The sequence below is a fragment of the Epinephelus moara genome, chromosome 16, assembly GCF_006386435.1.
Source record: "Epinephelus moara isolate mb chromosome 16, YSFRI_EMoa_1.0, whole genome shotgun sequence".
In the NCBI taxonomy this organism is placed as follows: domain Eukaryota; kingdom Metazoa; phylum Chordata; class Actinopteri; order Perciformes; family Serranidae; genus Epinephelus; species Epinephelus moara.
Genome location: NC_065521.1, coordinates 48202206 through 48226309, shown reverse-complemented (window position 1 = coordinate 48226309; position 24104 = coordinate 48202206). Strand labels below are relative to the sequence as shown.

The 24104-nt window shown below is 42.2% G+C and overlaps 4 protein-coding genes across 5 annotated transcripts in view; 2 read left to right on the top strand and 2 right to left on the bottom strand.

The window, feature by feature from the left end:
* Window positions 1–10957, top strand: part of jph2 (junctophilin 2) — a 32535-nt gene extending 21578 nt beyond the window's left edge. Inside the window, exons 3-6 of one of the 2 annotated variants that reach the window (XM_050064766.1) lie at window positions 1891–2009; window positions 5640–6592; window positions 7763–7863; window positions 7949–10957. In XM_050064766.1, the coding sequence (XP_049920723.1) occupies window positions 1891–2009; window positions 5640–6592; window positions 7763–7843 (1153 nt within the window). In that variant the 3' untranslated portion in view covers window positions 7844–7863; window positions 7949–10957. Of the gene's footprint in view, window positions 1–1890; window positions 2010–5639; window positions 6593–6746; window positions 6902–7762; window positions 7864–7948 lie in introns of those variants that run through there. The other variant, XM_050064767.1, reaches the window with a different exon arrangement.
* A 130-nt stretch (window positions 10958–11087) lies between these two features.
* LOC126402635 (tubulin alpha-1C chain-like) lies at window positions 11088–14073 on the bottom strand. The gene is made up of 4 exons (XM_050064771.1): window positions 13919–14073; window positions 12846–13068; window positions 12588–12736; window positions 11088–12143 (listed from the first exon to the last, which is right to left on the bottom strand). The coding sequence occupies exons 1-4, from the start codon at window positions 13919–13921 to the stop codon at window positions 11166–11168; spliced, it is 1353 nt and encodes a 450-aa protein (XP_049920728.1). The 5' UTR covers window positions 13922–14073; the 3' UTR covers window positions 11088–11165.
* Window positions 14074–18176: 4103 nt separating this feature from the next.
* Window positions 18177–20869, bottom strand: LOC126402634 (tubulin alpha chain-like). Its single transcript, XM_050064770.1, has 4 exons — window positions 20719–20869; window positions 19691–19913; window positions 19443–19591; window positions 18177–19329 (listed from the first exon to the last, which is right to left on the bottom strand). The coding sequence occupies exons 1-4, from the start codon at window positions 20719–20721 to the stop codon at window positions 18352–18354; spliced, it is 1353 nt and encodes a 450-aa protein (XP_049920727.1). The 5' UTR covers window positions 20722–20869; the 3' UTR covers window positions 18177–18351.
* Window positions 20870–22958: 2089 nt separating this feature from the next.
* The window catches only part of LOC126402380 (tubulin alpha-1B chain-like), a 2114-nt gene continuing 968 nt past the window's right edge, over window positions 22959–24104 (top strand). The window contains exons 1-3 of the mRNA XM_050064281.1: window positions 22959–23112; window positions 23635–23857; window positions 23949–24097. Of these exons, the coding sequence (XP_049920238.1) occupies window positions 23110–23112; window positions 23635–23857; window positions 23949–24097 (375 nt within the window). The 5' untranslated portion in view covers window positions 22959–23109. The remainder of the gene's footprint in view (window positions 23113–23634; window positions 23858–23948; window positions 24098–24104) is intronic.

Sequence of the window (24104 nt, the reverse complement as noted above, 5' to 3'; positions counted from 1 at the left end):
ATGATTGAACAAACATTACTATATCTGCGTGCATGTTTTGTAATTAATAACATGGTTATCGTAGATTAGCTGGGCTAACCGTTAGCTGTTAACGTTAGCCGTTAGCGGTGTCTGCAATAACCATAGACTGTATAAAAATAAGGTAATAACTCAATAAACGGTCCGTGAATAAAATATTTTTTCCAGCGGATATCTTAGTTACAACATGATTGAGCTAGCAAAGCAGTTTTGTGTTGCTATGTGTGGTATTTATTCAGTTATGGGAAATCACGATGTCTAGAAAGCATCAGTGGCTGCAGCTGACAGGGACAGTTAGCAAAGCTAACATCAGGACGTCATCTGTTAAAAGCCTCCCGTTGTTGGATACGACATGAAACTACTCCAGTTAGCTCAATCATGTTGTAACTCATCCGCTGGAAAAAAAAAAAAATTTCACGTTGACGAGACGGTGTTTTGGGTGGAGCGGTCGCTATGGACGCGGTCGTCTTTCACACAGGGCTGCCGACAGATTCTACAATGTAAATTGCAGAATCTGTCTTGAGAGATTACTTCTGTAGTGAATTAACATCATATTTTTCTGCATACTCATATCGAGATATAAAATTCAATACGTTTCAATGTATGTAATATTCATTCATTTTGCAAAAGCATCTTGGCCGATTCATTATAAAGCCGATACTGAAAGATATTAATTTTTGAGCTGTTGATCTACCAGTTGTGTGAAACCCTCTTTGTTTTGATTGTGTTTCAGCAGAAATGTGCCATTAAACTTTTATTATAGAGTGGATTAAGTTTAAAAGAGTCTATAGAGTTTTGCAAAAGCACAGATGAAAACGTCTCACCTGAGAAAGTGTGAGATGGTCATCAGCAGTTGAAAAGGTTGATACCAGTCCCCGGCTCCTCCAGTCCGCCTGTCAACGTATCCTTGAGCAAGATACTGAAACCCAAATTGCTCCTGATGGTCCCATCGGCATGTGAGTGTTAAAAACTGAGTAGCAGGTGGCATCATGTTCGGTAGCCTCGGCCACCAGTGCATGAATGTGTGTGTGAATGTGATTCATAGTGTAATAAAGCGCTCTGAGTGGTCTGAAGACTAGAAAGGCGCTGTACAAGTGCAGTCCCTCTACCATTTCCTTTTACCAGTGTCATGTCTGTGCAGTAAGTACAGCGTAAGCCACCTTCAGTTGGTTAGCTTAGCTTAGCATAAAGCCCTGTTTCCTGTCATTATGGTAAGCTAAGCTAACAAGCTGCTGGTCGTAGCTTCACACACGAGAGTGGCTTCAATTTTCTCATATAATTCTCAGCACGAAAGCAAATGAGCATATTTACCAGAATGTTCAACTTATTTCAAACTCATATTTATGAATTTATATTGGTCTACAGTGTTAGATACCAGCACAAATGTTGAAAAATGACTTCTTTCAGATTATAACTACCTCACAAATCCTCTCTCATCTAAATCTGGGACTATAGTTCATGTTCTGCTCCCTATTAAACCTTAGATATCCCTCATGTACACACTTGGCAGAGCTGGTTTCAGATATGCACCTTTTAAAGGGAATGAGCTGCAAACTGCCCTCGAACTTGAGTCTTGCCTTCCCCTTTGGAGATTTTAAAGCTTTATTATTTGATGTTTTTTATGGTTCTTAGAACGGTTTCTTTTAATAACTTGTTTATTGTGTGATAGTGTTGTTTTTGTGTTTTATGATTCTTGTTCTCCAGTCTCTCTTGAAAAAGAGATTTTACTCTCAAAGAGACTACCGGATGTTTGATTTGATATGAATAGATAAAATAACTGATGTCATCAACAGTAACATGAAAATAAAACACCTGTATGACTGTTGTAGTGTCGGTGATTTATGAATGGTGTTGCATCTGTTCCCCCTGCAGGACGGCCCACTCAAAGGCCAAGGCAGAGGGAGCTGAGCAGGCCGCTCAGGCCTCCAACAGTGAGTCCAGCATCGCCAGACTGGTGGCCAAAGAACTGTCCCCCTCCTTCTACCAGCCAGGTCAGTGTAAGAAATACTGCAAAATGGATAATAACATTTTTTAGAAATACCTTTATATACCTCTTTCAACATCACCTCTTTGGAAAATGATAACACAGTATGAAATACTTTTATAAACACAAACACATGTATCCAAGCAGTTATTTTCACTTGAAATTGGATGTCATAAATTCTTTTTCTTGTAGGAGGTTCATATTTACCATCTTTTCCAAATGACATCAATGCACCACACCTCTCACTAGTGTTATATTTGTGGAGTCAACAGAAATAGACAGTGGTGGAATTTAACTACACTCACTGGCCACTTTATTAGGTACACCTGTTCAACTGCTCATTAACACTAATGGCTGCATTTAGTCATGTAGACATGGTAGGGACGACCTGCTGAAGTTCAAACTGAGCATCAGAATGGAGAAGAAAGGTGATTTAAGTGACTTTGAACGTGGCATGGTTGTTGGTGCCAGACGGGCTGGTCTGAGTATTTACTGGGATTTTCACACACAACCGTCTCTAGGGTTTACAGAGGATGGTCCGAACAAGAAAAATCCTTCCAGGCTGGTGGTGTAATGGTGTGGGGGAGATTTTCTTAGTACTCATCATGGATTAAATTACCCAGCAGGATACAATAAATATTAAAACGAGACCCACCTTTACCAGCTGCAACATTAAAGTGTTAAACACATTAATGCATCAATAATTATAATCCATTACTATCATATATATTATTCTAAAATGGGGCATTCTGCATGAGGAGTACTTTTTGTACTTAAAGTGTATTTTGATGCTGATAGTGGAACGTTAAATGTATGACCTTACTTGTAACAGCGTATTTCTAAAGTGTGGTAAAGCTTCTTTTACATAAGTTAAAAATCTGAGCACTTTTACCATCATTAACCACCTCACATGTAGTTTATAATGTTCCCTGTGCACTTCCAGCTTGAGCTAGCAGATCCTCAGCAGAGGCTCACCACAAGGGTAGTCGCATTTGAATGTCTAAAAAAGGAACATCTTATTGGGTCGAAGGGATCATATCAATTTCATTGCGAGTCTGGCGACACTCACACGTTCACACAAAAGCACACCAGCCATCTAGGAGCCTGTTGCTATTTTCCTCTTGCTTTCTCTCTCAGCAGAGAGCTTCAAGGAACCAGACAGAAAGTCTTCCAGCTTTGTGTGTGGCCGCACGAATTGTCTCAGGCTAATACTACACATGGACGAAGCCTGGCTGAGGCCGGCTGTGCATTCTTTCGTGAAAGATCTCTCACCAAGGAGACAACAACACAGACATACAGTGTCAGCGTGTGCACCATCTGGCGTGTTTGTGCCGGGGAAAACAACACGTTAGCCTCAGGATTTACAGGATACGTCTTGTTGTATGATAAAGTTTCTTATTACAAACATCATGAATAGGTCAAAGCCAACAAAGAATCCATCCACTAACAAGTATTAGTGTGTGTCCAAAGCCTGATTATTCCTCCATCGTTGTCCAAAAACTATTAAATACACATCAGTAAGCCCCAGTGTTGCACTGGGTGACATGACATCACCATAAACACACACTGTAGTTAATATTGACTCAATCACATACACCATCATGCTGCTGCTGTAAATACTAACCAAAGCACCAAATGTGTATTTTTTTTTTTTTTTAAGATATTTTTTGGGCATTTTTTAGCCTTTAATGGATAGGACAGACAAGTGTGAAAGGGGGAGAGAGAGAGGGAGTGACATGCAGCAAAGGGCCACAGGCTGGATTCGAACCCGGGCCGCTGCGGCAACAGCCTTGTACATGGGGCGCCTGCTCTACCAACAAGCCACCGATGCCCCACCAAATGTGTATTAATCCGCAGCTGAAAATAGTCCCCAACTAATGCACAATTTATTCCTGTTTTACTAATATTTGCTAAAAACTACAGTGACCAACTGTTTTGGGGAATTACTGAGCCATTTTGTAAGAAATCAATGTATAAGTGTGTGACGTGTTTTTAAAGGTTCTGTATGTGACAATCAAAGCATTAAATGAGACAGTTGGTCGGGCTGGTGGGTGGTGCGTGGTACTATGTTTAACTGTATCCAACATGGCGGCTAGGTCACAAACTTTCTTATTTTACAGCTGAACAGTCACTGAAATATGTTTCTGACACGTTTAAGGCGAGGAATAGGCAGTGCAGTAACAAAATCTTGATTCATATTTGATCAGCGCTGCCTATTTAAGTAGTCTGACCGCAGCTCACAAATTAATTGACAGCTGTTTTAGGCCCCAAGCAGCTTTTTGCTTGCTGTTTTTGCGTTGCTATGTGCCTCGCATTTCTGTGCTCAAGGTGCCTGGTGCTTTTGCCAGAGTGATCTGAACTCCTTGAGTTGAAAAAAAAAACCCTCTGTGTGATCTGAGCCTTTGGGACTCCTCAGCTCTGATTGGTTGTTTTGGTCCACATGAGTAAAGCCATTAGAAGTGCTATAAGGCAATAGAGTAGACAAGGAAGTATGAATTATCAACTGTCGCTTCAGTATAGCTGCAAACAACTACTAGCTGTGTGAAGATGTAGCAGAGTAATGGCGTCCTGTGTGGAGAATGTAGTTGAGTGTGTGTTGTAATCCAAGCCTCTCTGTTCGTGCATGGGAGTCCCACAAGCCAGCAAACTGCAGCTGCTATGCACTGTGTTCAGATGGCAGTTAACGCTGATAACGCTGCCCCAACCCAAGGCGTTGTCGCAGAAGCGCAGCACCAGCCAGCAGCCAAGTGCTGGAAAAATATGCAAGTGACTGCTAGATTTGCTTCACTTACCAGCCACATTAAACAATGGTTATCTATTGAGTAGCTGGTAGATTTTGGAAACCATCAGCCACAGTGGCCGGTGGACAAAAAAGTTATTTTCCAACCCTTAGTATCATCAGCCACTTCCATGTTGAGAACGCTGTATTTAGACAACCTGAATCATTCACTGAATTGCAGCTAAGCTCTGAATGTCGTATAGAGCTCCTGTAGAGTTTTGAACTTCAGTATGAACAAACTGACTCGGGGCTGACAGAATACGAGGAAAGATGCAGGATTTAGTGACAATAACTATATCAAAAAATCACTTTAACATCAACATTTCCATTCATCAGTTTATCCTGTGGTAAAGTGTTTTTCTTTGCCATTTTTTCTGAACAATTTTTTCTCTCGGGAGGATAAAAAACAACTTGTGATGGAAAATGTGCTCTAAAGTTGAGAATTATTAATAAGTGTTGCTGCTTGTAGCTCTAACAGCCTCGGTATCTGCTTCCTGTGCTCACAGGAAATTAGTGTAGTTGAGGGCGAGAATAGCATTATTATAAAGTTGATCTCCAAGATGTAAAGTCTCTCCGCCTATGGCTATTTCCTGAAATTTTAGTCAAAGGAAATGAGTCTGGTTTGAGAGTAGCAGGCGCTTATTAAAAAGTCAGTTTCTCAAATGATGTCCAGTTGTTATTTCCTGCTGTGGTCTTGTATGTGGTGAGAGAAAGAAGTGTTTTATGATGTCTGTTTAGTATAAAACAACAGAAATATATTTTTATATCATTATAACTAATAATTTTGAACTTTACAATCAGATAATAAGATCACATACTGAATGACTCTAATGTACTGGTTGAACTGGTCTCACACAGGTCCTGAGTATCTGAAGAAGAGAGTGTTACATGAGGCCGTGGAGGGAAGTGAGAACACAGAGACTGTCATGCATGAGCCGCTGCTCGCTGAGGAGGAGCCCCTGCCCACGCCACCCGAAAGCCCACTCATGAATGAACTGGACAGTCTCATGCCTGGCTCATCCCCAGGCCGCACCCCCTCCCCCAGCCCGGGTATCATCACCAAGGAAGATCCAAAACTCCTCAGTCCAGGAAGCTGGAACGAAGACAAAACTCTCAAAGGAGGTGGCAGTAAAGGTGGCAGTAAACCCAACAGCAGGCCCAGCAGTCGCCCCACTACCCCAGCAACTTCTGTTTCTGCTACTGCTCCTGCTCCTGCTCCTGCCCCTGCCTCGGCTGCACCTGAGAGCGGAGCGGCCCCCAGCAGTCGTGGCCCCTCTCGCACCCCCAGTCGGCAAAGCGCCAAGAACGAGCAGGGCTCTGACCTGGAGATCAAGCCCCTGCAGAAGTTTGACTCCGAGGCGAAAGCTCCAGACGTCGCTCCTGCACCTGTTGCCTCTGTAAGGAATAGCCTCATCTCTGCAGATGAAGAAGAAGAAGCACCGCGCCCCGCCTCCAAAGTGCCCGCCAAAGCCGTCACCCCTGAGCCTAAAACCATCGAGGTCAAAACTGAAAGAGCTCCATCCGTCCACGAACGAGCTCCGTCCGTCTCTGAGAACAAAGTGGAGCCCAGGGCGGTGAACAGACCGTCCAGCAAAGCAGAGACAAAGCCATTACCAAAGCGGCAACCCAGCCCAGCTCCATCCCCAAGACCTGCGCCCAGTCCTGAACCGAAACCAGTACCAAAGCCAGTGGAAGCCAAACCCATTGTTGCCAAACCAGCCCCGAAGGTGGAGCCCAAAGCAGAAGCCAGACTGAGGGCCATAGTGTCGAGCTCGAGTCATGAGCTGACTGCAGACTCTTTGGAGCTGGAGGTAAGACAGTAAATACACACATGGACTCACATTTGATTATTGTTAGGCATGTTAGCAGCGCAGCTAAGTGTCAGTCTATCAGTGGGTCCGACTGAAATATCTTAGCAACTAGTTCACAAGTTGCCTTTTAACTTTTAAGTAAACTTTTCTACAGACGTTCATGACCCCCAGTGGATGAATGTGACTGACCTTGATGACACTCTGACTCTTCCTGTAGCACCACCATCAGGTCCACATTGATGGTTTTCAGTAAAATACATCAACTATTGAATGGATGAAGTTTACAGACCCTCAGGATGAACAGTAATACATTAGGTGATCCCTACATTTTCAATCTAGTGCCATCATCACGTCAAAAATGTATTTGTCCAATCATAAGAAATCTATAAGAAAATACACACAACTGTAATGTGTGTGTAGTGCTGATTAGCAAGTGTTAGCACGCTAAGAAGCTGAAGAAAGATGTCACATTAGCGTTTAGCTCAAAGTGCAGGTGTGCCAAACAGAGCTGCTAGCATAGCTGGAGACTCTTTTGCATGTTAGCCATGTTTGGCTAATGGTTTATACTTAATTGATGATCTTGCTTTCAAAAGGATTAAAGAAGTAATTTGTACCTACTGTGCCTACGGCGTAGGCTCTGCGTCAAGGTAGAGTCTATGCCATACCCTACAGCATAGCCTGACATGCACCTTCCCAGAAATGTAACTACAAATTGCAGTGATGTAGACTTCCTGTCTATTTTTTTATATTGCCTCAGTGGAAATGAAGCGTTTATTTACTTCAATGTCACAGATAAGAAACAATAAACTGTGAAGACAGTAAAGCCTCCACAAAAATAGTATTTTAAGTCTTCTGTGTGATTTATCCTGGCTTCATAGTAGAGGAATGATCCACTCGTCGCTAGGCTAATTTATACAATGTAAAATGCCATAGGCTTGTGCTAATAATGTTAGCATGTTATATTTGTTTGGAAAACGTGTTTAGTATAAGACAGTTGTTTTGTCAGTGAACCTTGTGAGTTGTAATGGAGCGGAATTTTGTAACTGATATACAAATGATCATTCAAGGGGTGAAGTATTTCTTTATAGTTTCAAACACCACCAGTAATTCCACATGTTCACAAGGTGTGAAACTGAATTCACTGGCCTCACATGTTCCTTTCTTTTCAAGGGCCCAAACACCATAATGATCTGCATGGTCATTCTGCTCAACATCGGCCTCGCCATTCTCTTCGTACACATTTTGTCATGAGACATCGTCCACCATCTCAGGTAATGAATAAACATGATGCTGGAAAAAAAGTAAAATATACATATTGAAGTGAAAAGGAGTGCATTAAAAGAATTTCTGCCGCAGGTCACCAGCAGTGTTGGAGAGAGTCAGCCTGCCCCCTCCTCAGTTAGGACCAGAGATCAAAGATGACCGCTGAGGAGAAATAGAAGCCTCACGCAGACCGCCGCGGCCCCTGTAAAGGTTTTCGTTGGTGTGACTGTGTGAGGCTCTGTGAAGCTCCTCTCTTTCCAGAGGTTTGACAAACTGAAGGACACGAAACAGATTCAGAACATCTGAATACGATGATGTTTGTATGTTAAAGTCGGGGCTGGATGGTAGAGCATGTCCTCGGTGCTTACGCTGGAGAAGCAGCACTCGAGATGTCTCAGTTTAACTTTGCCACAGTGTGTCACAAGTGTGTCAACATCTTTGCAAAATGACAAAAAAAAAAAGAGGCTTTAAACTCAATCCTTAATCGGCACGCTCCGGCTGATTAGACAATCTCAGTAGGTAAATACACTTTGTCACATATGTTTGTTTGTTTTATGATGAAATATTCTCTCCACTTTGCCTTAAACTTGATTGTTGAGACACAAATTCAACTGCAGCAGACGTGTGACAGATTTAGGAGTTATAAGTGTCATTGTTTTAATCATCTGCAATGTTCGGTGTGTGGTTAGAGAGCTGAAGGAGATTCATTAAGTCTGAATGTGTCTCCAGAACAAACTGTAATCCAACGCTGCTGTAAAGCCAGTTTATTGTTTTCATCTTGTTGCTCCTCTGTCTCTTAAGACTCCTCTCTAGAGTTACATTTTGGCTAATTGCATTTGAGACTGGGGTGTACTACACTGTGAAACTTTCTATTTTCACTGGGATTTATATGCATTTATTGTCATTCTGCTGCTTTGGTTTGGGAGCTGATAAACCAAATAAATAGAGAAGGAAAATAGTAAGCTTATGAGTGTCACTGTACTGTATGTCATGCAATGCTGTTTTGGCACCCAGGTGGTTTTAAATGGGTTGTGTATGTTTTGCAATAGAACGTGCAAGCAGAAAATGAAGGGTGGGATTTATCTTATTTAAAGCAATCACTGTATGTTGTTGGTTTCTCAGTCTACAGATTTAGCAGCAGGAAGCGGGTTGCGATGGCGTGTTTGCCTGTGAGCTACTCATAGTTTCATGTATGTTTCAGTGTAGTAAACTGTCCTCTCTGTTCCACGCTGCCTTATATTCAGGGCCTGTTGTGCTTTAGAGCCAAATATGAGTTCAACTTTTGTACGCATGAGGGCACTTTGTGTGTATGCGTCTGTGTTTTTGTACCGTTTTGAAGTGCACGTCTTTTTCAGCATTCAACATATTCTGTTGTAGGCAAAACACGTAACCCTAAATTTATTTATTTCCCAAAAAGAAGTCAAGATTACCTCGTGATTGTGAGATGGAGAAAAAAAGCTCAAGTGGTTCCTAACTCCATGTCTTACACTGAGAAGAGAGCGCTCTCCAGAATATTCTTCCTTTGTTCTTTGAGCTGAAGTTGTTTTTGAGTTTGCAAATGAACACACAGACCGCTGGTTGTGCATTGTTTTCATGCCAAAAAGGAAAATATACAAAAAAAAATTATCATATTAGAAATACATTTTTGCCTGATAGTTGATCCTAAATCTACAAAATGCATTTATTAATAATAAGAGAAGAGGCAGTTGTCAGAGGAACTCAGTGGTAAGTGCAATAAAACTTCATGTAGGTCAGTGTCATGTAAAAGCCATTTTGTTTTTGTCTGTTTTAGTGCATTTAATAAACCCAAGTAACATTGCTGACTTTGAAGAAATGCATTTGTGTAGCCAAACCTGGTCAAAATTACAAAGATGAAAATAAAAAAACTTTTACAACACTTGTGAACGTGTTATGTTTTGGTTAGAGATGGTCCAGCACCAGTTATGCTGCGGCTGGCTCACAGAACATCTGATGTTGGGGCGCACATTCAAACGCAGGATCCAGGAGCTGTTTCAACATTTGATTGCAGACAGGGTGGTTGAAAAGTTCTATGGTGGTTGTTGGATTATATTATAAAAATAATATTAACTAGTCCATACCCATTGAGTGCACAGTTGCCCACATACAGTTTCACATGGTGTGTGTTTGGAATACAGGTCATAGGAAACATACTGACACAAAATGTGCTGCTTAAATGACACAAAGAACCCAAAAGGATATATTTTTTTGAGAGCCTAAACGCGTGGATGAACTAGGGCTTTTTTAGGCCTATTCTTACTTTCAGGGTCCAAAAATAATCCAAGGCTATTGATAAAATATTACAGGTCAAGGCCTCAGACGCCCAGGTCTAACACCACTGAGGAAATCAATTCTTTACAGCTCTAAAAAGAAAGTTGTCTACACTGCAAGTTGTGTTGTCCAGTCACCAGCAACTAGTTTTAGAGCAGCAAAGAATTTGGTAATATGTCAAACCGGATAAAAGAAAGTTATATGGCATCCGTTCTCTGCATTTGTTAATGTTCCACATAGAGTTAATCTGAGCCATGCCATACAACAATAACAATCACATCTCCTCCATACAGGATTAGTTGTATACAGCTGTTTTTAATGCAATGGCATTTGATCAGCACTTTATCAACCAGAACACATTCAGGTATCTGGAAGGAGAAAAAATTATGTTTGAATATCTGTAGCTTGGTACCAAAAGTCTTTCAAATGCATCTTCACCTCCTTTTGCTAAGATTATGTTGCCTCTCCCAATTTTGGCTTTACAAGTTTCTAAATTCACTCCCAGATTTTCAGACATTATCGTCCATTATCCAGTCTGGTAACAGCAGAACTAAGTATTTTTAAACACCACCTGTCTGCCACTATGAGAAGCCCCCCCATCCCTCCCCTGGGCCACAGTGAATACCACTCCCTATTTTAAACCAGACTGGGTTTAGTCCTCGATTCTTCTCACGTAAAGCACAAACAAGCCTTTAATTTGGAAATGTGACCACTGCAAATGGTATGCAGAGAACATCTGATGCTGAAAAAGTCATTTAGTTGTTGAACAACCTGCAACAAATTGAGTTTGCCATTTCAGCAATGGTGTGTAGTTCAAACATTTGTTGAACACTACTGCCCCCAAGTGACTAAAGTGAGCATCATCATCTCTGCAGTCAAAACCTTTCAGATTAAAGTTGTGCCGAGTGTTTTAATCGTGAGAGCATGAAACACAGCAAACAAGTTCAGTCCATGAACAAACTTTATTTAATCATGAATTAAAGGCACAGATCTGTGATCAATAAAGTGGAATGCATGCCGTTTAATACTCCTCTCCCTCATCATCATCCTCTCCCAGACTATCAGTGCCAACCTCCTCATAATCCTTCTCCAGAGCTGCCATGTCTTCTCTGGCCTCAGAGAACTCTCCCTCCTCCATACCCTCACCCACATACCAGTGAACAAAGGCACGCTTAGCGTACATCAGATCAAACTTGTGGTCCAGCCGAGCCCAGGCCTCTGCAATAGCAGTGGTGTTGCTCAGCATGCACACAGCCCTCTGGACCTTGGCCAGGTCTCCACCAGGAACTACAGTGGGCGGCTGGTAGTTGATGCCCACCTTGAAACCAGTGGGGCACCAGTCCACAAACTGGATGGAGCGCTTGGTTTTAATGGTGGCAATGGCAGCATTGACATCTTTGGGCACCACATCACCACGATACAAAAGGCAACAAGCCATGTATTTGCCGTGGCGAGGGTCACATTTCACCATCTGATTGGCAGGCTCAAAGCAGGCGTTGGTGATTTCTGACACCGTTAACTGCTCATGGTAAGCCTTCTCAGCAGAGATGACAGGGGCATAGGTGGCCAGAGGGAAGTGGATACGGGGATATGGCACCAAGTTGGTCTGGAACTCTGTCAGATCAACATTGAGGGCGCCATCGAAACGAAGGGACGCAGTGATGGAGGACACAATCTGACTGATCAGCCTGTTCAGGTTGGTGTAACTGGGACGCTCGATATCGAGGTTCCTGCGGCAGATATCGTAGATGGCCTCGTTATCTACCATGAAGGCACAGTCAGAGTGCTCCAGGGTGGTGTGGGTGGTCAGGATGGAGTTGTAGGGCTCCACCACAGCGGTGGACACCTGGGGAGCTGGGTAGATGGAGAACTCCAGCTTGGACTTCTTGCCGTAGTCCACGGACAGACGCTCCATCAGCAGGGAGGTGAAACCAGAGCCGGTGCCACCTCCGAAGCTGTGGAAAACCAGGAAGCCCTGAAGACCGGTGCACTGGTCAGCCTGAGGACACAGAGGGAGACACACTGATCACATATGAGATACGAGTTACAGTGTTACATTCAGAATACTAACTTTTATAGACATTATACAAGTTTTTTTTGTAAACTTTTCTATTTTATCTCAGGATTCTTGTATTTTGTGGTACTTCATTTTTCCCATATTTAGTTTGTTACACACCAAAATAAAAGAATAAAATAAAGACAAATGTGTCTTAAGAGAATTCATCCATCTATACAGTGAGATAATAGACTATTGAAATTGTGTTTTCCTGTACCCAGTACAAAACAAAGTTGTGAACAAAGGTGCAAACAGTACACAAAACAGGTACGAACAAAAGATGTAATACAAGATACAAACATGTAGAGCAATAATAGAAAAACTTAAATTAAAATATTGATATTCTAAAGCAAATTTTAAATTATTTTACACTCTAAATATACCCACCAGTTTGCGGATCCTGTCCAGCACCAGGTCGATGATCTCTTTGCCGATGGTGTAGTGTCCACGGGCGTAGTTGTTGGCAGCATCCTCCTTGCCAGTGATCAGCTGCTCAGGGTGGAACAGCTGGCGGTAGATCCCAGTGCGCACCTCATCTGAAGAGAGAAATAAAAATAAATTATAGGAGAGTTTGACAGAAGGGAAAAAAACTACACAAAAGCAGCAAATATTTTTTTTTTAAATTTATATTTTATGAGAGTTTACCGATGACAGTGGGCTCCAGGTCGACAAAAACAGCTCTGGGGACGTGCTTTCCAGCTCCAGTCTCACTGAAGAAGGTGTTGAAGGAGTCGTCTCCTCCGCCGATGGACTTGTCACTGGGCGTCTGTCCGTCCGGCTGGATCCCATGTTCCAGGCAGTAAAGCTCCCAGCAGGCATTGCCAATCTGGACACCAGCCTGACCAACGTGCACGGAGATACACTCACGCTGTGGAAAGAAAAAAGGTTGTTGATCAGAAAGTATATATGTTATTCAAAAAGGCTGGTTGTGGTGGTAATTTTAACAAATCAGATGCTGGAGGCCACTCGTCACATGTTGAGCACGGCTCTGGGGCTAATGCAAGATTCAAATCAGGAGACAAAGGCTCTAGTGTGAAGCACCAGATACCAAAACATCATGACGAACATCACCTGATGCAGTCATTTAGCCTCACAGCAAACACTCCTTAAAAAGGGGGAAAAACTTAGGGAGCGGTTGATCAGACTTAAAATATGCTCAAGAAAAAAACTGGTTCATTGAAAACATCCACATCAAAGCTCTGTGGTGAAACAAACCAAACACAGCTGGAGTTCAGGACTTTCATACAAAGTGAGGCCTTTACAACATCAAAGATTACATGTACAAGCCCCATTAAGCTTTTAGTGAATAGGTTTTGTTTAAAAAGCCTGTGGTTGCCCTTTCATAAGGGCCTCTTCAAACAGAGGGTAGTCTGAATGTTCAGGCTGAAAGCACACCGACCTTTGCTAACTGGGTCAATGTACAGACAAGAAAGCCGGAAGCTGGCAGCCACGACTTATCCATAATTTGGGCTGTGCCCTGTCGAATTATCATTTAAACTTACCAACACTACAGTTAAAAAACGACCCACCGAGGCCGAAGTTTGGTCAACTGTCCATTACCTTTAACTTTTTGTTTTAACGTCGACAGTTAATGCTACTTCCTCATACTTAAACCGCTTAGTAAAACTGAGTTGCCACGTGGTGACACACTTTCAGAGCGGTGAACTGAGCTAAATTAGCACACAATAAGTAAAATAAAACCTTGGTTTACAACTTACCATGTTTCCTGAAGCTGTGAAGTGTCTTACAGTTTTGTTAAAGAGGAGGAAGAGGTACGGTTAACTCTCACGGCAGGCAGTTAGGAGACCAGCGTAAGAAGTAACTGACGCGTTTTCTCTGGGCGGGCTCATTTATACTCCTCTAACCGGCGGAAAAGTGCTGCTGAATCTGATTGGTCCGAAGTCACTTGAGCGCGCTTCCTATTGGATGAACTGAAATATCATATGCGCCACGAGCTCTGCTGGAAAATTGAGTAATCATAACTGACAACTTCGGACCGGAAGTGGATACTTTTAAACCGATTTCTGATCATTACCGCTTTTCTTCTGTATCGTCTGTCTGTATATCTGCTAAATATAGTTATTGCAGAGTCTCTGTTGTGTCACATTTGTCCATTTTCTTATTTAAATCAACAAAAACTAAGTGAGTACATTTACTCGAGTACTGTACTTTAGTACGGTTGTGACATACTTATACTTCGCTTGAGTATTTCCGCCCTCGCCATCTCTACACTTCTGCTCCATTATTACAATTCAGGGGCAAATATTATAGTTGGTACTCCACTATATTCATTACTTTGCAGTCACATTAATACAAAGTATAATCACAAGTGAATTATGTTGTATGGTAAGTTTAAGACAAGATGCAACTTGATCCTCCAAGGCAGATTCTCAACCTACCCAGTGGTAGGCTATATGAAGTAATAAAACTTAATCCCACCTTTGCCAGCTCCAACATTACAGTGATGAAGACATTAATGGAGAAATCAGGGGCGTAAATATAGACAGTGGAGGCTGTGCGGTTGTACTGGGGCCCCTGGAGTCCCTGGGGTGGGGGGGTCCTTGCAAATGATTCAGATTACCACCACACTAGCCTTGCGTCAGGCTCTTCATGTAAGGCGAAGAGCCTGGTTTCTATTCACTCTGAATTTTGTCTGGATTCTGGTTCCGGTCTAGAGAGCGAATGCGGAATTCACCAAATTCACCAAAGTAAAAGTGTTCACCAAAGTAAAACTTTAAATTCTGGTGCACCATCGATTTGGGGTGATGAGGGGTGTAAGAAAATCGATTAACTTAATGGCTTGGGGCTTTTCCTGTAAATTATATTCTTTAAATTAAAAAGTTTCACCGCATTTTTATAAGCTTGGTGCTTTTATTTTGACGGAAAGGTGCATCCATCGAATTCCGGATCCTGTCTCACTCGCTCTGGTTCCAGTTCCTTACCAAAACGGCCACTAATGGCCTCAGACTAACACCACACAACTGCACCTGTGTTCAGAGAAGAAATCATTGAATTAAAAATGGGGCCATTTTCTTTGGGCTGTATTCCCTCAAAAATGCAAACGCATCTCCGTCATGATTTCCTTGTCTTTTCTCTCTTTTTATTTTTGGTAAAATAGTCAGTAGCGATCTACATAAACTATCAACACTATAAATAAACTATATTAAAAATCTGTTTACTTAGTTTACTGATGATCAGTGGGAAAGTATATGACAGAATGTCTTCTCTTTATTGTTGTGCAATAAAATAATTGAACAGAATTATAAATATATGCACAGGATGTATCTTACCCCATTACGTCTGAGTAAGATATATCCTAACTCATCCTCTAAATGTCACAGATCTAAAACATGTACAGGGTCAGTCATTCATGTTTTCTGGGAATGCAGAAAACTAAAACATTTTTGGAAAGAGGTGCATGATTTGACTGCTAAGGTCTTGAGGACTCCATCTGACATTTCCCCAGTATGGTACCTCTTTGGTATGGAACTGAATAGGACATAATGCATAATGCCATGCCAAAGAAGTGCATTTTGCTCAGCTGGAACTAGGAAAGACCCCCAACATTAAACTTGTTCAAACAAATATTGAACAACACAATACAATTGGAACAACACATTTACATATTAAAAACTAAAGGGGAAGTCTTCCTGAGAACATTGGAACCCCTTATGGATCTCTGACTACCCACTTAGCCGGATTATGTCGGCTTATGTGTGCTCTGACTCTGAAGAAATGAACCAATTTTCACTGACCATTGTTTTGTTTTTTTAATTTTATTTAAAAAAAAATTATTGTCTGTTTATTTATTTATTTATTTATTTTACTATCAGGTATTACAACTAGGATTTTACCATGTCTTTACTGTCCATGTACTCGTTTGAGGGTGTTTCTAAAAGGTTAAAAACACATAAATAAATGATTGGAAAAAAAAATCTGTTGAACTCAATAAACAATTTCTTATTTTCTTGTATATTTTTGTCATATACAGGCATACAATGATGATCGTTGGGTAGCATGTATGTTAATGTTGTCTAACGTCAAGTCTTTATTTGATCATGTGACAAAATAAAATGATCCAGTAGCTAGTTTAGGTGCAAAATCTGTTGAGTGCAAATCTAACAGCTGAGCACGTCTACAAGTCCAGCGAGCAGTCATACCTTTTAAACAGAAAAGCGGCAGTGAGACATGACAACAGAGAAACGAACAAGAGACAAAAGTAGCAGGGCTCTTTAAATGAGATTCCTTTGGCTTTTTTTATAATCATTTGTCTGTGGTGTGTGTGCGCTTCATAAATAGTAACTAGCGTGCACTGGGGCCCGTCACAATAGTGTGCACTGGGGCCCGTGGTAACTACCTTACGCACTGGGGGAAATAATGGGCAAGTCATGAAATACAGCCTGTATTACTCTGAAATGGGACATTCTGCATAATGGGTGTTACGACTGTGTATGTGTTTTCTGCTGCTGTCCCTTTTCCCTCCATTGTAGATCTGCCCAGGTGTGCGGCGTTACTTTACAAGGTGCAGTGCACCTGGTGTGGAGGAGGTGTTTAAGACCTCCTGTGCCAGCAGCAAAGGAGAGAGGCCCTTTGGTGTGGAGACTGTTGGTCCTGCTGCCTGTCAGCCTGGATTTTTTTTGTCTTGTTTGCTTGTTTTACTTGTGATGAAGTCCATAGATTTGAGTGTTTAAAGGTGTTTATGAGGTTATTTTGGGTCAGTGTTGGAGTTTTGTTTGCCCCATAGGGCCGCCGAAGGGTGGGGTGTAACAATGGGTACTTTTATTTTTTACTTTGGTACTTTAAGTATATTTTGATCTTACTTTACTCACACACACACACACACACACACATATGGAGTAGAAGTATAAACTTGTATAAAATAGAAATACTTAAGTAAAGTACAAATGTCAAAGTTGTACTGAAGTGCATGACTTTAATGTACTTAGTTACATTCTACTGCTGGTTGTTATACAAAAATTCTTCAAGATAAATCCAGATTTCAACTCTTAAATGGAAATTCAGGAGCAAGCAGGTGGATCTGTAAGAGACAGCCGTGACAGTCTTTCCAAAACTAATTAAGTGCAGCCAAATGAGTGAGCTCAAGAGTCTTTCACAAGCATAGTTAGAGCTGTAGATGCCTTAACAACAAATAAATAAGCAGCTAAAATCATCTTAATTAAATTTTCATATTAAAAAAATTAAAAAGAACCAACATCACCAATCACATGAAAATTAATCAGATGTCATTTTTCTTTTCCTTATTATTATAGAAAAGTTTATAAAATGATAAATTATAATGTTAAAATGATCAAAATGTAAAAAGAACGGAAGATTAATCTTTTTAATTATTAATTTATTTCCTTTCTTTGGAATTGTTGATTTTCTGGGTTATCCTTTGGTTGATATAGAATAGGCAAAAATAAACCTTGGGCTTCAGCCTACTCCTTTTTTTGTTATTGCGTGTAAGAAAATTTGTGTGCAATAATCTTTGTTTCTCCAAATGTCTGTAACCGAAATAAAACGTATTCATTCGTTCATTCATTCATATTTTTACCATTTATTTGTGGTTTTGTAGTTTATGTAAACATATGATTTTATTACAGAATAGCCCCAGTTTTTTCATCTAACATAAGTTCTTCTTTGAACATGGCTGTATTTCTGAGTTAGCAATCTGTATGTGTTACAAGGGCCTGTTCTCACACGCTGGTGTTGTGCAACCCCAAAGCCTACACTGTTACGCCCCTGGTTGTGGTAACAGTCTTCCTTCTGAACTGGCTTTGACCCTTTTTTCTCACCCCGGCCACCAGAGGTCTCCATATGATTGGAAATAAATCCTTTTTGTTTAATTTTTCATTTCAAAACTTAAGTTCACCTCTCTGTCATCAAGAATGATCCTGCAAACTGAAGTCAGAACTTCAACAGATCAGAAGTCCTCACAGATGTTAGTGCAGTATGAAAAACAAGACAAAAGGTCAATATTTTTGGCAGGATTTATTAACAGTGAATAAAGCATCAAATGGCTTTTTACAACTAAAGTTATGCATCGAGATTCTAGACCACAAACACAATGTGAAGCATCTAAACAGAAATTCAAGATGCTGTGCTCCTGACTGTTGTTCAGGAATGACACACTGATCTTAGTAAGTAGGCCCTACTCCTCTCCCTCCTCCTCTCCCTCACCCTCGATGGAGTCAACTCCAACCTCCTCATAATCCTTCTCCAGAGCTGCCATGTCTTCTCTGGCCTCAGAGAACTCTCCCTCCTCCATACCCTCACCCACATACCAGTGAACAAAGGCACGCTTAGCGTACATCAGATCAAACTTGTGGTCCAGCCGAGCCCAGGCCTCTGCAATAGCAGTGGTGTTGCTCAGCATGCACACAGCCCTCTGGACCTTGGCCAGGTCTCCACCAGGAACTACAGTGGGCGGCTGGTAGTTGATGCCCACCTTGAAACCAGTGGGGCACCAGTCCACAAACTGGATGGAGCGCTTGGTTTTAATGGTGGCAATGGCAGCATTGACATCTTTGGGCACCACATCACCACGATACAAAAGGCAACAAGCCATGTATTTGCCGTGGCGAGGGTCACATTTTACCAATTGATTGGCAGGCTCAAAGCAGGCGTTGGTGATTTCTGACACCGTTAACTGCTCATGGTAAGCCTTCTCAGCAGAGATGACAGGGGCATAGGTGGCCAGAGGGAAGTGGATACGGGGATATGGCACCAAGTTGGTCTGGAACTCTGTCAGATCAACATTGAGGGCACCATCGAAACGAAGGGACGCAGTGATGGAGGACACAATCTGACTGATCAGCCTGTTCAGGTTGGTGTAAGTGGGACGCTCGATATCGAGGTTCCTGCGGCAGATATCGTAGATGGCCTCGTTATCTACCATGAAGGCACAGTCAGAGTGCTCCAGGGTGGTGTGGGTGGTCAGGATGGAGTTGTAGGGCTCCACCACAGCGGTGGACACCTGGGGAGCTGGGTAGATGGAGAACTCCAGCTTGGACTTCTTGCCGTAGTCCACGGACAGACGCTCCATCAGCAGGGAGGTGAAACCAGAGCCGGTGCCACCTCCGAAGCTGTGGAAAACCAGGAAGCCCTGAAGGCCGGTGCACTGGTCAGCCTGAGGACACAGAGGGAGAGACACTGATCACATATGAGATACAGCTATGTCATTTAATCGGATACTCTAGAGCAGAACTAGGAATCAATCCCTCCTGATATCAAGTTACCCACCAGTTTGCGGATCCTGTCCAGCACCAGGTCGATGATCTCTTTGCCGATGGTGTAGTGTCCACGGGCGTAGTTGTTGGCAGCATCCTCCTTGCCAGTGATCAGCTGCTCAGGGTGGAACAGCTGGCGGTAGGTCCCAGTGCGCACCTCATCTGAGGAGAGAAAAATATGGAGCCAGTTATTTTACACTGTTCAGATATGTCACTTCAATTCACCTAAATTAATGTTCAGCCAGAAGAGACGACACTTACCGATGACAGTGGGCTCCAGGTCGACAAAAACAGCTCTGGGGACGTGCTTTCCAGCTCCAGTCTCACTGAAGAAGGTGTTGAAGGAGTCGTCTCCTCCGCCGATGGTCTTGTCACTGGGCATCTGTCCGTCCGGCTGGATCCCATGTTCCAGGCAGTAAAGCTCCCAGCAGGCATTGCCAATCTGGACACCCGCCTGACCGACGTGGATGGAGATACACTCACGCTGTGGCGAAGAAGAGAAAGATATGGATTACAAAATTTACACATCTTGAGCCTTAAAAATACCTCTTTCAAAATAAATTATATTCATAACAACTGCTACTAATTGTTGAAATATAAGAGCTAAACTTCTAACTTAAAGTTCTTCAGAAATAGAGGGCCCTTTTGTCACAAAGCCTTTAAATGACCTGAAAATTCACAGTGCATCATGGACTGTTTCAATCCAGTCACCCCGCCCTGCTTGACAAGCCTTTACTCTGCTCATTTTCTATGACATCATGTCTGCCTGAGGTTCAGTCGTATTTTTTTTTCTCTCAGGAACACATGCATTTTCTGCTGCCACATCAGATTCTGTCTATTTCATGCAGAGTTACAGTAGAGACAGAGGCTTATGTGGGTCAGACATGTTGCAGTGTGCTGTCTCTTTAAAAAGCCATTTTCACATCCTCACTGGGAACAAAAGTCTCCCATTAATGTTAGAATGGAAGGTTTTATAGGCAGTCAGTGGGATGAATAATATAACATAAAATCATCTTATAATAATATTTATATTAAAGCTGCAAAAAGGGTCTTAGAATCAAAATGAAGAAACAGCAACAGAATTAGTGTGCAGCTAGTCAAGCTGATTAAAAAGAGGCGTTGGCTCACAGTGCAGGGGTGCATCACACTACGTCTCTATAAAGCATGAGCTGTGCTGAAGAGAAGAAAGGGTGACGTCACAGAAATATCATATGAGCCACCTCCTTTACGCCCCTTCTATGACTGTCAAACAAAAACTCTTGAAATAAAATATCTAACATGTTACTTACCATGATGGCTCGTCGGTATTATGCAATGTAATGAGACAAGCCAGAGGAGTGTTTGCGTCTGAAGGCTGCGGTGTCTGTCTGAAGCTGAGGCCGCTCTGCTGATGATGCACCACACTCACGTATTCTGCCTCTGCAGGAGAACAGATGAAGTGCACAATATATAGAGACTCCTCCTCCTCCTCCTGCCGCAGTAACCATTTCACATCCAGAGCAACTAAGATGCTGCAACTGAGACAGGAGGACTGGGACTGTGTGATGATGAGTTGATGATTTGGTCCATAGGGCTGTGCAGCCAAATTACAGGAAGTTCAAATTATGTTGTGACCTGGAATACTCAGTTTTACATGACATAAACTGTCTGTCCCTAAAGTGATGGAAAAACTTCATGTTTTCTGCTCCAGTTACTTGAAACAGTCTGTGAAAATGAATCACACCGATGAATCTGATATGTCTGGCAGAATTTAGGACCACTGTAAACTCTGGTAAATGACTCTATTCTTATTTGTTTTTGGCCCTAATCAACCCGTATGTTTGGAGAGGTCCCAATCAAGTTTTTTGCCCCTGATCCGAATCATTATATATTGAGTTTGTGCAGACACTGAGTCCTGATCTGATACTATAATAGCTCTGCAATGCATCAAGAATTTTTTTTTGCAGATTGTGTATTTTTGTTTTGTTTTGATGAAGAATAAAATAACCTCTCTATCTCTTCTCTATCACTTCAGGAAAGTCTTGTCCAGGGGGCAATTTTGGGCTCTACACAGCTCAATATAACCGATCCCTATCAGTGAGAAATTGCCTTGACCTGCCTCAAAACCGATCTTTGAGAAAGGATCAAGGCATCCCTTATTTTGTTCGTATTATGATCTGATTTTAGTATTGTTTTATCTGTCATCTGGTTTTGTTGTGTTTTATTCGCAATTATTTATGTTAAAGTCTTGGCCAGGACTCCTTGCAAAAGTAGCTTTCCAGTCTCACTGGGACTCATTCAATTCCATGACCTCTTATCCTCTTAGGGGTCGTGAAGGGGCCTGGAGCCTATCCCAGCTGACACTGGGTGAGAGGCAGGGTACACCCTGGACAGGACGCCAGACTATCACAGGGCTGACACATAGAGACAGACAACCATTCACACTCACGGCCAATTTAGAGTCACCAATTAACCTGCATGTCTTTGGGCTGTGGGAGGAAGCTGGAGCACCTGGAGGAAACCGACGCTGACACAGGGAGAACATGCAAACTCCACACAGAGGGGCTCCCCCACCCCGGAGTTTAAACCAGTAACCCTCTTGCTGTGAGGCGACAATGCTAACCACTTCTCCACAGTGCCGCCTTCACTGTGGAGAAGTGGTTATATAAAAAAAATGGGGGATAGAAATGGCATCATTGGTTGGTCTGAAATTAAAACTTGAGTTCACTGAACCAATAACGTAAAATTATATCAGCTAAGGCTTGTGATCTAATGTGCCTTTATGGGTGCTGTTTTATGCTGGTGTTTGCCAGGCAGAACTATTCTGATGATGGTTAAGCTGGTAGACCAACCAGTCAAACCAGTGCCAAAACAGCTGACTTTCAAGTTCATGCTCTGCATTCCCACAGCAGTAAAAGTACATTTACTCAAGTGCTGTTCTTAAATACAATTTTGAGGTACTTTACTTGAGTATTTCCATGTTCTGCAGTTTTATACTTCTAGTTTGGAAGCCAGTATTGTAGTTTTCACTCTGACATTTATCTGACAACATTTGTTATTGGTTGCTTTGTGGATTCAGATAGCCGGCAGTGTTTGAGAAATGAACCCCACCCTTATCAGCTGCAACAGTAGTTATACTTAAGCATTAATGCATCAGTGATTATAACTAAATAACATACAGTATTATGACAGGAACCATTCTGCATAATGAGTTTACTCCTGCTACTTCAGGTATATTTTGATGCTGAGACCTTTTTTTATTTAATTTTGAATGCAGGACTTGTAACAGAGTATTTTTACACTGTGGTGTTGCTGCTTTTGCTTCAGTAAAAGAACTGAACACTGAATACTCCATCACTGCATTAGGGACAGTATATGTCATGTGAATCCACCTCCAGCTAGACTGAGTGCTCCTGCTCAAAAATATAATTTGACCTTCATCAACTCATCATCACACAGTCCCAGTCCTCCTGTCTCAGTTGCAGCATCTTAGTTGTTCTGGATGTGAAATGGTTACTGCGGCAGTAGGAGGAGGAGTTTCTATATTGTGTGCACTTCGTGTGTTCTCCTGCAGAGGCAGAATATTTGAGTGTGGTGCATCAGCAGATCAGCCTCAGCCTCAGACAGACACCGCAGCCCTCAGACACAAACACTCCTCTTCTGGCTTGTCTCATTACATTGCATAATATCGACGAGCCATCATGGTAAGTAACATATATATTATATATTTTATCTCCAGGGTTATTGTTTAAGAGTCTAAGAGATTGGGTGTGGACGGCAATGGAGGATGTATTGTGGCTTCTTAAAGAGACAGCGCACTGCAACGTGTCTGACCTAGATAATCCTCTGTCCCTACAGTGACTCTGCATGCGACGGTATTGTGTGGCAGCAGAACATTCATGTGTTCCTGTTAAATAACTGATAAACTGAACCTCAGACAGACATCTTGTCAGAGAAAATACGCACAGCAAAGGCCTTTCTTGTATGGTCCATGATGCACTGCGATTTTTCAGGTCATTTAAAGGCTTTCTGACAAAAACACCTTCTATTGTTAAAGAACTTGACACCATGGTTGTGTCGTACTCGTTTTTTCAGAGCTGTGTGTTTAGCTCTTATATTTCAACAGTTAAAGCAGTTGTTATGGAAACTATTTCAATTAAGGAGGTATTATTGAGGCTTTAGATTTATTAATTTTTTAATCCAAATCCTCCTCTTCTTCGCCACAGCGTGAGTGTATCTCAGTCCACGTCGGTCAGGCTGGTGTCCAGATTGGCAATGCCTGCTGGGAGCTTTACTGCCTGGAACATGGGATCCAGCCGGACGGACAGATGCCCAGTGACAAGACCATCGGCGGAGGAGACGACTCCTTCAACACCTTCTTCAGTGAGACTGGAGCTGGAAAGCACGTCCCCAGAGCTGTTTTTGTCGACCTGGAGCCCACTGTCATCGGTAAGTGTCATTATGTGTCAACATTAATTTAAGAAGCTTAAAGTGTAAATTGTTGCCATAACTGATTCAATGTGTGTTTTTGTCTCATCAGATGAGGTGCGCTCTGGGACCTACCGCCAGCTGTTCCACCCTGAGCAGCTGATCACTGGCAAGGAGGATGCTGCCAACAACTACGCCCGTGGACACTACACCATCGGCAAAGAGATCATCGACCTGGTGCTGGACAGGATCCGCAAACTGGTGGGTA

Coding starts and splice junctions, on each gene's coding strand:
- LOC126402635 (XM_050064771.1), bottom strand. Junction 12,737..12,845: donor CCTGGAGCCCACTGTCATCG/GTAAACTCTCAT, acceptor TTCTCTCTTCAG/ATGAGGTGCGCACTGGGATC. Junction 12,144..12,587: donor TGGACAGGATCCGCAAACTG/GTGGGTATATTT, acceptor CTGTGTCCTCAG/GCTGACCAGTGCACCGGTCT.
- LOC126402634 (XM_050064770.1), bottom strand. Junction 19,592..19,690: donor CCTGGAGCCCACTGTCATCG/GTAAGTGTCGTC, acceptor TTCTCTCCTCAG/ATGAGGTGCGCACTGGGACC. Junction 19,330..19,442: donor TGGACAGGATCCGCAAACTG/GTGGGTAACTTG, acceptor CTGTGTCCTCAG/GCTGACCAGTGCACCGGCCT.